This window comes from Electrophorus electricus, chromosome 17 (assembly GCF_041902795.1).
Source record: "Electrophorus electricus isolate QZ-2024a chromosome 17, ASM4190279v1, whole genome shotgun sequence".
Taxonomy (NCBI): domain Eukaryota; kingdom Metazoa; phylum Chordata; class Actinopteri; order Gymnotiformes; family Gymnotidae; genus Electrophorus; species Electrophorus electricus.
In genome coordinates this window covers 16,485,942-16,498,849 of record NC_137513.1, presented here as the reverse complement: position 1 = coordinate 16,498,849, position 12,908 = coordinate 16,485,942, and the positions used below count along the sequence as shown (strand labels likewise).

The 12,908-nt window shown below is 39.1% G+C and overlaps 2 protein-coding genes across 2 annotated transcripts; one reads left to right on the top strand and one right to left on the bottom strand.

Moving 5' to 3' along the window:
* The first annotated feature begins 547 nt into the window (after window positions 1-547).
* Window positions 548-3,786, top strand: arpc5a (actin related protein 2/3 complex, subunit 5A). The gene is made up of 4 exons (XM_081700499.1): window positions 548-793; window positions 1,313-1,384; window positions 1,541-1,717; window positions 2,623-3,786. Exons 1-4 carry the CDS (start codon window positions 653-655, stop codon window positions 2,683-2,685), a joined length of 453 nt encoding a protein of 150 aa, XP_081556625.1. The 5' UTR covers window positions 548-652; the 3' UTR covers window positions 2,686-3,786.
* Window positions 3,787-4,233: 447 nt separating this feature from the next.
* On the bottom strand, window positions 4,234-9,808 carry LOC145651885 (uncharacterized). The gene is made up of 3 exons (XM_081700498.1): window positions 9,335-9,808; window positions 6,395-6,445; window positions 4,234-6,068 (listed from the first exon to the last, which is right to left on the bottom strand). Exons 2-3 carry the CDS (start codon window positions 6,422-6,424, stop codon window positions 5,526-5,528), a joined length of 573 nt encoding a protein of 190 aa, XP_081556624.1. The 5' UTR covers window positions 6,425-6,445; window positions 9,335-9,808; the 3' UTR covers window positions 4,234-5,525.
* Window positions 9,809-12,908: the final 3,100 nt, after the last annotated feature.

The window sequence follows — 12,908 nt, the reverse complement described above, 5'->3', positions numbered from 1 at the left end:
AGGACAATGGTAGATATAGGCCCCAACAATACTAACAATGAAATGCTATGTCTTTTCAAATTGAATAATACCGATATATTGATTTGTCTTATGTAGTTATGAACCACTATGCCAACCTTTTTTTGATGACTCCAGCATCTTGTAACGTCAGCACAGTGGTGCCTATCGATGAATTCTATGACACGGAGAGAGAAAACAAGTAATTTCGTTTCTGCGAGAGAGGTTTAACATCTCTAACTTTAACATCTTGTAATCTTTAGCGATTACAGCTCCATTAAGGGAGGGTATGACCTTAGCATGGCAAGATAGCCTGGTAAGACTAGGTTACTCTTAGCTGTGCAGCTAGCTAGTTAATTGTTTTATTATTTGTGAACTTTTAAAATTCGCGAACCTGACCAATTTTGTAGGGCCCTAGCAATGTAACGTTTCACGGGAGCGTGAACAAAGCAATTTGGCTCCACCTAGCGGCCAATTTGGTGTGATACATGGAATGAACGCCGTACGGCCACCACCACTAGTGGCGCTCTACGCGGAAGTAATTGCGGAAGCACCCAGACGGAAAGAAGAGTCGACTTGTTCCTGAAAAGTGCCGGAGGCCCGGTCTTAGCTTTCAATTTTTGTAAGGTTTTTAGGATTTTTAAATCATTTGAACATGTCTAAGAATACGGTGTCTGACCGCTTTAGAAAGGTAGATGTGGACGAATACGACGAGAACAAGTTTGTCGACGAAGAAGACGGCGGAGAAAACCAAATAGGTCCGGATGAGGCTGAGGTGGATTCTCTAATAAGACAATATCCTTTTTGTTCATTGTTGTTTGACTCATCCGATTTGCACTTGCTGTGCTGAGAACGGCTTGCCATTTTGGTTAAATTGTTGTATACTTAGTTAAGTCCGTCATTAAAAGCCTAACCACTGACAGCGCGTAGACACGATGGGTGTGGTATCTGTCGTTTGCGTTAAGTCAGTGATCGTTCTCATTCATTGGATTCTCTTAACTAATTGCGCTGCAGCAATCAGTACTGCAGATCTTCTGGCGTTGCAGCCGTTTGAATGTAGATGTTTTATTAAAGTATAAAAAATAAAATAGGTTAGCAATTCTGATGCTTCTGCAGGAAGACTTCCGCAGTCCTGCAGGCATGTATCTAAAGTTTGTTTCAAACGACACGGCAGCTAGGCCGCTGTAGCATTGCTGTGTTTCAGTAATATGTGTATATAACTACGTTATAACTGTCGTCAGTGTTGTGTTTATAACTACGTGATACCTTCAGTTAAGCAGCATCTTTTAGAACGGTTTCCTTAGCGCTGCACACAGGAAACCTGATGGGGGCGCTTCAGGCGGTGCTGAAAAACCCACCAATCAACACCAAGAACCAGAACGTCAAGGTCAGTTACCTCTAATTAAGTCAGACTGCAGATTGATAAACATAACCTGAACCTAGTACCCATTCAAATTTGTGATAACGTCTCTTAATTTTATGTATACATTGCATGTACATTCGTGTTGCACGTTTGCAGTAGCTCATTTATACATGCATGCAGGACCGCGCTGAGGGCCTTGTCCTAAAAGTCCTCACGGCTTTTAAGAGTAGCGACATAGAAAAGGCGGTGCAATCTCTGGATAAAACTAAAGTGGACCTCCTCATGAAGTACATCTACAAAGGCTTCGAACGGCCCTCGGAGAACAGCAGTGCAGTCCTGCTCCAGTGGCATGAAAAGGTACTTTGAGTGTCTGCAGAAATTAGTTATTTTGTTGTAAAATGAGCATGACTGTATTGAGTGAGCAAAACTGAAAGAGTACAAAACAATACTAATACAATATACTATTACAATACTAATAATGATACTATTACTACTACTATTAAGGATACTATTATAATACTAATATTAAGCAATCAAATGTAGTGGGGGTGGGAGATCACTAAGCATCGCACAAGGTTAATGTGACATTAAATGGGGGTTCAACATATAACATTTGATAATTGAATGATTTCTAGGCACCTCCATTTTTTCACATCAATTGCTTAACCCCAACCAAATTACATCATTTTTAATGTCTTTAAAAGGTTTGTAGATTCTAATTAATCTAATTAATCCTAGCAGTGTGCTAGGCTAATGTATTTTGCTACATGGAAAGTAGTTTTGTTGTGCTAATTATGTAGAGAACAGGTGTGACATTTGTCATTACCTTGACATAACCATATACAATTTTATGGAAGGAAGGAACGCAAGAACAAGTGGCAGTCGCTCAGAACTCAATATAATCATTATAAGAAGCATGCATTTTCAGAAAGCAGAGGTTTTCGAGGTATTTTCTTTCAAGCAGACACAAAATACATGCGTGTTATTCATCAGCTGTAGTGTTTGGTGTGTTCAAGTATAAAATACACACAGCCGACAATGGGCAACAGTGAGCTGACAGAATGCGTATGAGTTGCTTGTAGTCGGTATCGGTGTGTTCCTAGTCTTAGTTCTTCAGATGTGATTTTAGGTGAACTTCCCCTTTAAGATAAATTGTTTTTTAAATTGTTACTTTGAATAACAAAGTTTTTTTTGTAGCTGAAAGTATTAGTGCTCTTTGTGTGTGTGCGTGCGTGTGTGTGTGTGCACGCATGTGCATGCAGGCTCTTTCAGCAGGTGGTGTGGGCTCCATCGTCCGAGTGCTCACAGCTAGGAAAACCGTGTAATTCTTGCCATACCATCATCTGGGCAGCGCTGGCACAGGGATTGGCTGGTACAACCCCCTCCCCCAGCACTGGACCCCTGACTACACTGTGGAGGACTTCCAGTCTAATGCTATTTTTGCTCCTTCTCTCTCTCTTTCACCCTCCTGTTATACTCCTCCCATATTTGGGTTACTCACATTCCTGCAGTGACAACAAAGCAGAGCAGCTCAGATTTGTAAACATATTGAATAGTCAGAGGGAATGCAGTGGTACTATACAGTCAAGGACCCCAGCTGCTCCAGTTCTCAAATTGCTTACAACCCAATGGACTCTTGAAATGGCTTCAGTTATACTAAAAGGTATATGCGATAGGGCTGACTGTGGACTGTTGTGTTGTTTTTCCACCGTGTCATGTAAAATGAAAAACCATACAGTCTGATGCTATTAAATTACATTTTCACAGGGGTCACTTTACACTAGTGCTTCTCAGATGGGGCAAAGCACCCCAAAGTGGTTTCTCCAATTCAATCACATCTAACTGTATTCCACCTGTCATGCTTAATGGCCTACTCATAAGCTTTTCTTTGTTTATGTTGCCAAAAACAGGCCAGTTTCCCAGACATGAATTAAGCCTACACAGACTAAACTGCAGTGCTACTGTTCCTTTCCTGTAGTCTAGACTAAGACTAAATATGTGATTAGGAAGCTGATCCTCCTTGACTATAGCTATAGATTTTGGTGTTATTCTTTCTGCCAAGGTTTTGACTGTGTTAGTGGCAATCTGTTCCTTAGGAATGCTAATTTAGAATCAGTTCATTTTTTCTCTTCAAAAGACCAAAACTGATTCAAGATCAGCATTTAAGACATTTGATCATTATAGGCCAGAGAATATTGTCCAGAATGATGACCAGTTTTATGTGCATCGTGCTCTATTATAATGTCATAATTATTGAACAGCAACAAGTCTAAGTTTCACTTATTTGTTAGGACAGAGGTTTTCATCATTGGCCATAATTTACATCAGAGCATGCAGTGTGTGTGTGTGTGTGTGTGTGTGTGTGTGTGTGTGTGTGTGTGTGTGTGTGTGTGTGTGTGTGTGTAAAATTGTGTTTACTTTGAAATTCCTCAAAAGTACTGTACTATATGCTGTAGCTAAACATTCCTATCCCAAGTCTGTATTACCAAGGAATGTAAATGCTGTTTTTAGCAGCACAGTACAACCTTGCTCAAGTGTTTTGAACAAGCCATAACTGAACCAACTGAGGTGGCCACATCCATCTGATTCTAATTGTGAGTTGGGGTATGAGACTTTGGGGTGGTGCATATAACCCATTTGATCAAGTGCAAATTTAACAAATTAGTTTACCAACTGCCTTATGAAATACTCCTTTTATAATGTGTGGTCCATTTGGAAGCAATAAAAGTTATAACAAGCTGTTTTTGTGTATTTTTAAGCAGCTACTTAGGTGAAAGAAATTTAATCGAGTAGTGTAACAGAACAAGAGTTTTAACATGCACTGCCAGTTACAACTAACAAATTAAACTATAGTGTAGTAAGAATTCTTCTGAGATTTTGTTCATGAGCTCCAAAGTCATAAATCCATGTTGAATGAAACACAGAAAGGCACATCAGAACATGTAAAAACAAGCTACATGTAACAACAGTTTATAGCAGCAAGATATTTCTCCATATAGATGCCAATAGATCTGACTTAACTAAAAGTGGTTATGAACACCAAGAAGGGTAATGGTCAAAACTGTATACTGTTGGGTTTAGGTTTACAATGCAAAAGTCTTATGACAACATTAATAGGTAGATTCATCTTTTTTCAACCAATACCTTATTGCTGTGGTTTGGCTGTTTTTGTCTTCGGTTGCTCTGCAGTGTATTTTTTTCCCTGGACATTTGACTTCTAATCAGAAGGTTGCCAGTTGAAGCCCCACCACTGCCCAGTTACCACTGTTGGGACAATAAGCAAGGCCCTTAATCCTCAATTGCTCAAAGTTGCGCTCAGCCATGATTGTAAGTCGCTATGGATAAATACTGTAAATATAAAGTTACTTTATTTGCATTTTGAAATGATGGGGGAGGGGAAACTTACGGTTTAAAAATAGCAGACCTTTTAACAGATAATAACTGAAGATTTGGATGCAAGCCTTTATGCCAATTAGCAAATAAATAGATTAGTTCTCTCCGATACTGACAAACACATCAGTAATGTCATAAAATGTCATTGTGCACCATCTCCAGGTGTTCTACATCTGGATTCCTGTCCTTAACTGCTGAGGTTTAATCTCCTTCTGAAACCTTGCAACTCTGCCCATTTTCCATATCCTCTGGGCCTTCCCCGGGGTCTACTCTGCACTCTCTTGTCTGTTTCTGCAGTACCAGAATCACCCTGTGCTGCTTTGGTGTCTCTGTCCATCAGCGTCTGAGTTTCATAACTTTCTGAAAACTCATTACTTGCCCCATTTTCCACCAAAGCCCGCCGGGGTCGACCCAGGGGTCGGCTGTGTGCCTTCTTGCCTGCTCTTGTGGGGCCGGAGTCATCCTGCAAGTTCCCATGAAGGGCCTCAGCACTGTGGTAACGCTGCATGTGGCTTTTAAGGCTTACATTGTGATTGAAGCGCCTGTCGCACGGCTTACACCTGTAGGGCTTCTCCCCCGTGTGTGAGACTTCAGGTGGCCTTTCTGGCTGAATGTGCACATGCACACACAGCACCGAAAAGGCTTCTCCCCTGTGTGCACAAGCTCGTGCCTCTCCAGCTTGTCGATGTGAGCAAAACCCTTACCGCATGCCTTGCACGTGTACTTCCAGGGCCCCCGATGGCTCCTGGCATGCTGATTGCGTTTGTCAATGTCATCGAACCTCTGGGCAGTCTGGACAGCTGTATGGCTCATGCTTCTTTTGGTGTGTCTGCTTGTGCTCCAGTTTGGCGGGCCTGTTCGGGAAAGGCTTAAGGCAGTATTTGCACGGATGCACAGAGTTGCCGTGCAGCATGCGGGCATGCACCTTTAGGCCCTTCGTACTGGAGAATCTTTTCTCGCAGGCCAGACAAGTGAACAGCTTTGTCTTGTGCTCGCACACGTGCTGCTTCCAGCCATTGGCCTCCGTGGGCCTGCTGACAAACAGACTGCACTCTGAGCACAACACATACTGCCGCAACCCTGCCTCCTCTGCATTACGCCGATTGATGGCGAGGTTAACGAAGTACTCCTCATCTGTGGATGGGTCGGAGCTTTCGGAATCTGCCATGGCTTCTTGTGCTGGTGACTCCCACTCATCTAAGCTGTCCTGATTATTCTTCTTTCTCCTATTCTTCTCTTTCTCTTCTTCCGCTGGACTTTCATAGTCCTCATCACTCCATACATCATCCGAGGATAAAGTCACTTCCACCTCCTCCTAGGGAAGATTCAGTGTGGACTATTAGTTTTACAACTCAGGTTAGTTTCTGTGGCTGAATGTTCAGCTGGTTCCTCTAGGTTCATTTGTGTGCCAAATCATAATATCACTCATATTATTAATACATTCATCTACTTCCACCACTCTCTGTTCAGTGCAGACACATGAGGTAGTGATTGGTTGAGACCTTCATCATTCACCAGTTCTAAGGCTGTGCCCACAAGTGAAGTAACACCAGTGCAGGTACACTGTTGGTTGTCATTTTTTTCTGTCTTCCAGGGGAATGAATGAAAAGAGATCTGGCCAAACAAAGTGGCTATACTTACGAAGTTGGGTTCATGCTCTTCCTTGGACATAGAGTGCGTAGAGGCCAGAATCTAGAGGAAAAACACTATTGATCAAAAATTAAATGGCTTGTAGTTTTACAACTAAAAATACTCTTGCAGTATATGGCAGTCAAACTGGAGAAAGCTATGCAACTTTTTCATTAATTAAACCCACACTCCATAACACTCAAAGATATAAAAGTACAGTTAGCAATGAATATCTAATATCACCTTTGTCAATAATTGGTGTCTATGAGGAACACAAGTCACTTATATATGAACTAGCAGAGAAAATGTGGGATTATTTATTAGTCTCCTGGTCTCCATCATGGCGCGCCATGCACCCAGCCCATGGACACACCAATGTTGTCTATTTTTGGCCAACTCACCACTGTGCTCTTTGTTTTGCCTCACTATAAAGACATTCCAAACTTGCACCCATTACAGTCTCCATTAAGTGAGACCATGTGCACATGTGCATAAATACAGCCTTGTCTTATTAACCCAAGCCACATCACCAGTTGGTCTTTGCCTAGGAGGTATCATTAAAAATGCATAACGGCCACTTTGGATGATCTACCAGACATGGGGACCGATTCATATTCAAGGCATACATACTTATGTCTCATAAAAATAGACTTCAGACTAAGCAGAAATGGCTCGTGAACATTCTGAGTCTTTTATTCACAAAATGTCAAACTCAGAAGATATGCATAGGCAAATAATTTTCTTTGTTCAGAGCTGCCAACTGAAGCAATTTAGTGCAACATAATCACTGAAAAAAAATGCAGTATGAGAATCAATCCTCCTGGGTGTTGATGTCACAAATACTACATTATTTTACCCATTATTATTTCTAGTTTTGCAAGTGTTTAGCCTACTATTTAGCTGAAAACTTGATCAGAATACATTCCTTGTACATGTGATGAGGAAACCGCACTCAAATGCAGCAGTGTGGTACTGTATATACTTAGATCAGTTTGCAGAAGTCATTATATCTGTATAAAAACACATCTAACAATAGTATAATTCATAGGATGTTTGCTGTGGAGACTTGGTAGAGTGGTACTTATGCACCACGGGTCTCGTATCCTAGAATTACACCTTACTTTGTAAACCTTGTATCCCAGAATGATCTCTTATCTCAGAATTATCCCTTTCTCAAAATTATCCCATATCCATTAATTATCCCCTATCACAAAATAAACGAGACCTTACAAATCTCAACATTATGAGGTAGTATCTCAAAATAATAACGGCATTGAAATAATCAGATTGAACCTCAAAGTAAGGAAATAGAGATTAATTTTATAATGATGAACATTTCAACATTAGGTGTTAGATTTTTTTAAGTAGCGTAAATGAACTTCGATATTATTTACGTCTTCGATATTGTGGCTCAGTAAAAAAAAACAAGGTAACGGTAGCGCACGAGCTGGAGTGCAACCAATTTTCATTGACCCGGAATGCATTGCGCCCGTAAAGGAATGGCGGCCCCTGTAGGTCAAAATGTGTATTAAACGTTGAAGATTTGTTAATAATAAAAATTTATTTCTAATAATATATTTTAGTGGGGGGGGGCGCAATTATAGAGTATTAAGGGCTACGCTCAATTCTCGGGGTTTCCTTTAAAATCTAACCTTAACACCGGCTCTAACCTTAACTTCAAACTAAACCCAATTCTAAATTCAACTCCACAGCTTTTGCAAAACGGCTTAATCATTCATTGACGAGCGTTTTGGTGTGAAATGCGGCTTTCTAGAAAAATTAGGAGACGTCGAAAGCATTTATTGGTTCAAAGCTTTAATGGCTCTAAAAGCTTCCGTTATTACACAAAATGCTTATAAATACGTTGCTTGATGCGTGATACTTTGTTTTGCGATAGTTTTGTTATAAGATTTGGTCTAAACGTGTTTTGGTATAAAGTTTTACTCACGGATTACTTCCGTGTTGCCCCAAAATCCTATTTTCAACTGAGATTATTGCGCGCTGTCAGTAATTGCGTGGCCTACTTTCTATAGTCTAATGGCTATAGATTATGGCTAATGGCTACTGATTTATTTCATTCAAACGTTCCTTACCTTGATTACAGTTTCTTTGGTTGGTAACAGAACAGAGGGAATATCAGTTTTTTTAGCAGCCGGAATTTGGAGAAATCCGTTTAGCATTTTTTCACTGGTGTCGAATAGTTGTCGGTGAAGTGGTCACTACAAACCCTAGATTTGTAGAGCTGTTCGACTTAAGTATTTGCGTTTAGTTTCAAAATAAATAAAATGGCTACATTTGTAGTGTAAACATCATGACGTGTGGTTCCCAATCCTATTGTTAATATTACTGTAAGTTTCTGCAAAACAGGGCTTTTCACTCCAAATAGCTCTTAATAACTTTGTTTACATCTAAATGATGAGGAAACGTTGCCATTTAATCTTGTTGAGAAGAGGTTCAACCTGAGGTTCAACCGGTAGTTTCTTTACAAATTGTGCACCTGTATAGCTACAGGGACAATCAAAAATAATGTAACCAATTATTTAGCTAGTGGAAAAGTAAATAGTGTTTATGAAAAATGTAATTTTGCAACATTTTGCAGATGTTTTTTACCTATAACTTTCAGCTAAGGAAAATCACCAAAATGTTCCTCGTACCTGCGAAAACATTTTAAAAGTTCACTTTTCCCATATTTGAGCCTATCTAGGACGAGGTCTAGACATCAAACAATTTATATTAATTGCTCGAATAATCTGTTAGAACGAAATAAAAGTTGAAAACTAAAACCGCTCCCCCAGTCCCGTTGGACTGCATTCGATTGCCACTACACCTGTACACGAACAAATAAATATAGGTTAGCTGGACGTTCTGCACCCAACAAAACAGACACAGCGAAACTGGACAGAAAACTAAGTTATAAAATAGCTTCTTAATGTCAATCAAGAACAAACGTACCTCCAAAGACTGTACCTCTGTTTTTTGCAATGTCCCGGTCCATGGAAAAACAGTAGGTACAACTCCAGGGTTCAAACGGTCCCCGCTGTAGTCCGCTACCTTGAAGTGGTCATTGCAGACCCTCAAAGATTTGTGTCTTATTAGCTAGATATATGTATCATCCTCATCGTCATATACAATCTAAAACTGGGGGTTTTGTCCCGCCTCCAGCGCATAAGCATAGCGCTTATAAATTATAGATAACCTATTACTAATTTTATCAGTAGCATCAGGCCCATTCAAACTGGCTGCCCCAGATTTCCTTCTATACATAATACAAATATAATACAAGGCTGGCTGAATACTTGATGGTTATTCTTAATTCTTTACTGTGAGATGTGCATCTCTATTGCCAAGTATGACCAGTTAATCGTTATTTTACATTCTACATTTAGACTAATCAGTAGCTTGTTGTGAGATAATGTGCGTCTATGAGAAGTGTCATATTGTCTGGAGTGGTCCCCGCTGAGGTTGCTGCTAGAAAGCGCGAGTTTCATTTCGTCACCCATTTTATATAGAGTGAATTTATCGATTTCTCATAAATTTCCCAGAGATTTCTCTGTACCATATTTTCATAAATCTATATTAAAATCCTATAATTTTTAATGGGACTTTGAGACAGTATGATTATCGATTTCTCAGAAATGTCCCATAATTACTCCCAGACAGTTCCACTACCACATAAGTGTAGTGTCACGGACTGCTCCGCTTTCCACTGGTCATTTTATTGGCTGTAATGCGTTGACTGCATTAGGTACGTAAATACAAATCTCAACTTGGAATTTTGTTTGGTTCACTTCATGGACATAAAATGTCTACATTCGGATTAGTAATGCTTACTAAAATTACTAAATGTCACTGGGGCGTCGAGATAGTTTTCAGCAAGGAAGCATTTACGTTTGTATTTATGGCATTTAGCAGTCTCTCTTAAAGTGCGTTTCATGTCTACTTAGAAAGGTAGCTAGCTAGCACAAATAGGTTAGAGTCCAAAAAACCCTTAAGAGAGAAAGAAGTGTCAGTGTTGAAACGTAGACTGAGCGATACAACACAATACACTGCTTTAAAATATAAGGCAATTCGAGTGCTATTACAAGGCATGACAGATCTACTGCAAGTATAAAATCTTACAAATGAATGATTAGGTTAAATTTAAGTGCTTTTCAAACAGTTGGCTAATTCTTAACAATCTGCTTATAACACAGGATAGCTATTGAGAGATATGAAGAGGAATTCGTGCCCAGTTTAAATGCCACGGCAGTGGAAAAACCCGAAAGGCAATACAAACATTACTTTTCAGTCGCGATATGCAATTCGGGACAGAATGAAAAGCAAAACCTGTATTATATTGTTTTTACGTCGTTTGACCAATTTATTGAGAAACGGTAAACACTGAAACGTAAACAAAGCACAACAACATTGCTTTAATATCGTGTATTTCACATTGTATTTCACATTTTTCCACTATCGCGATTGCAATCCAATTTGATATGAATTCCTTTACATACTTGCGGTACAGAAACGATAGATGGCGCCTGTTTACCAGGGTTATGTCGTTTTCAAGGTAGGGTTCAGACCTAACAAACATCGATTTTACAAGTGTGGAATGAGGTGTTGGCGGTTAACCCTTACTGAGTGTTCCAGCATAACTATAAGAATAAGCTACGAGGCCGTTGAAATAAGAGGAAGAAGACGTTAGCAGGAAAATATCACATTACATATGTTTGTTTATAATATAGAGAATGTGTGGTTTTATTTGGACAGACTATTGCTGATAAGAAATGAGGTCAGTGTTCTGGAACCAAGCCTCTATGTATATCTGACACTTCTTTTCTAATTTAGTCAGTGTTTGGCAAATACAAGTAGGACATATTTATGAATTTTATTTTCCTGCTTTTATTGTGCAATTCATTTAGCAAACAGATCTAGAAAATCTCAACAGAAACTACAGGTCCTTACCAAGGGGCCATTTCATAGAAATGGTAACAGAAACTAGCCAGCACCGATCTGTGACCTTCAGCACTGGAACCAAGACAACAAGGACAACCATGGCTTGTAATAAGCAAAAGATCAGGTGTCTACCACATAGTAATTTTGAATAACAGAACTGAGAGATCCTGATTCTGAAAATTTGATAGATCAAGGTACTATTGTACTAATTGTCATGTTTGAGAGTTAGGATAAAGTTCCATTATAAGGTTGCTATATACTATAAACATACTAAAGCTTTCACCTGTCAAAGGGAGCAGTGGGTTTTTTCAGACTGTCATGCTCCTTAGGGGGATAGTTATTGTTTTGTAGAGGCTTTAGCCATTGTTTTGATTGCATTAGCTTGGTAACCAAGATGGAAACATCATGGAAACACAGAAGAGAAAAATAACTTCATCCATAGATTTAAGCCTAGTTTATCTTAAGCAATCTTCACAAATCACGTAACAAAACCAGCCAAACTACTCTCTGGATATTTGTCATGTAGACAGAGTAACATGTACATAACTGGCTAACGTCTTTTACATTTAAGCAGACTTACATTGAAAAATGATAAGTTTAGTACAAAAAAATGAAATTAAATCTGTCAAAGATTGTTGCTTTGTGGCCCTGAACTCAGTGTTTCTTTTTGTATTCTCTTAAGGTGCTTACCGATACCAGATCATAGATATCATCCAATCATTGTTCCAGGCAGATAGGCTAATGTGTAGAAATACACTGAGTTATACAGAAGATTCACAGGCAAAACACACTGGCAAAAATATTTTATGCACTAGCACTCCATTACCTTGGCAACTCTCTTGAATATACATGAGTTCCAGTCATATTATTTAAAGGAGAAAATGTTCTGGATTCTCATGTACTTACAGATGACTGTTTTTAGTAGGCCTACCACATGCACTTGCATAGAAATAATGGAAAAATAACAGGAACTGTCATCCAGTTGTACTGTATGACTGTATGAGTTAATTACAGAACATCATACCCAGTTATTACTTGAATGAATGTAACTTTATGGCTTTATTTATATTTATTGCTTCATTTACATTATAGCTTCTGGATACATTATCCAGGTTGTGATATTTAAAAAGCAGCAATTATATTGTTCTATTTTGCAATTATATTATTCTATATTGATTGCTCTATGCTGTGTTCCTATAAATATGACAACTCATGATACCCAAACCTAAACCCAGAGACAACAAGTCCTAGTGTGACATGAAAGCGTGAATAATTATGGGGGTTGTGTTGTTAGGAGAGTGAGAGTATTATTTGTAAAGAATCTGTATTATATAATATCACCTTCCTAAAATAATGGCCTAAGTCATTTTTTGACCAAAATGATTTTTTTTTGCCTAAATCACCTCCTCACCATGCTGGCCACCTTTGGTAAAATCGCCTATGTCCTCAGTTTAACAGATCATGTGATTCTACCCCTGTAATATAATGGCCTATGTCAAGAGTGTGACTTGGGAAATTTTATTTTGCCTAAGTCAAAAGACAATATGACTTTTTTCGAGACTTTTCAAAATGGCATCTGCTCTAAAAA

What these genes read in the sequence shown, in the direction of transcription:
- LOC145651885 (XM_081700498.1), bottom strand. Translation starts at nt 6,424, where the DNA reads ATGTCCAAGGAAGAGCATGAACCCAACTTC. An exon ending in AAGAGCATGAACCCAACTTC is followed by an intron (nt 6,069 to 6,394) that starts GTAAGTATAGCC and finishes AATCTTCCCTAG; the next exon opens with GAGGAGGTGGAAGTGACTTT.
- arpc5a (XM_081700499.1), top strand. Translation starts at nt 653, where the DNA reads ATGTCTAAGAATACGGTGTCTGACCGCTTTAGAAAGGTAGATGTGGAC. An exon ending in TGGATTCTCTAATAAGACAA is followed by an intron (nt 794 to 1,312) that starts TATCCTTTTTGT and finishes GCGCTGCACACA; the next exon opens with GGAAACCTGATGGGGGCGCT. An exon ending in TGCTCCAGTGGCATGAAAAG is followed by an intron (nt 1,718 to 2,622) that starts GTACTTTGAGTG and finishes ATGTGCATGCAG; the next exon opens with GCTCTTTCAGCAGGTGGTGT.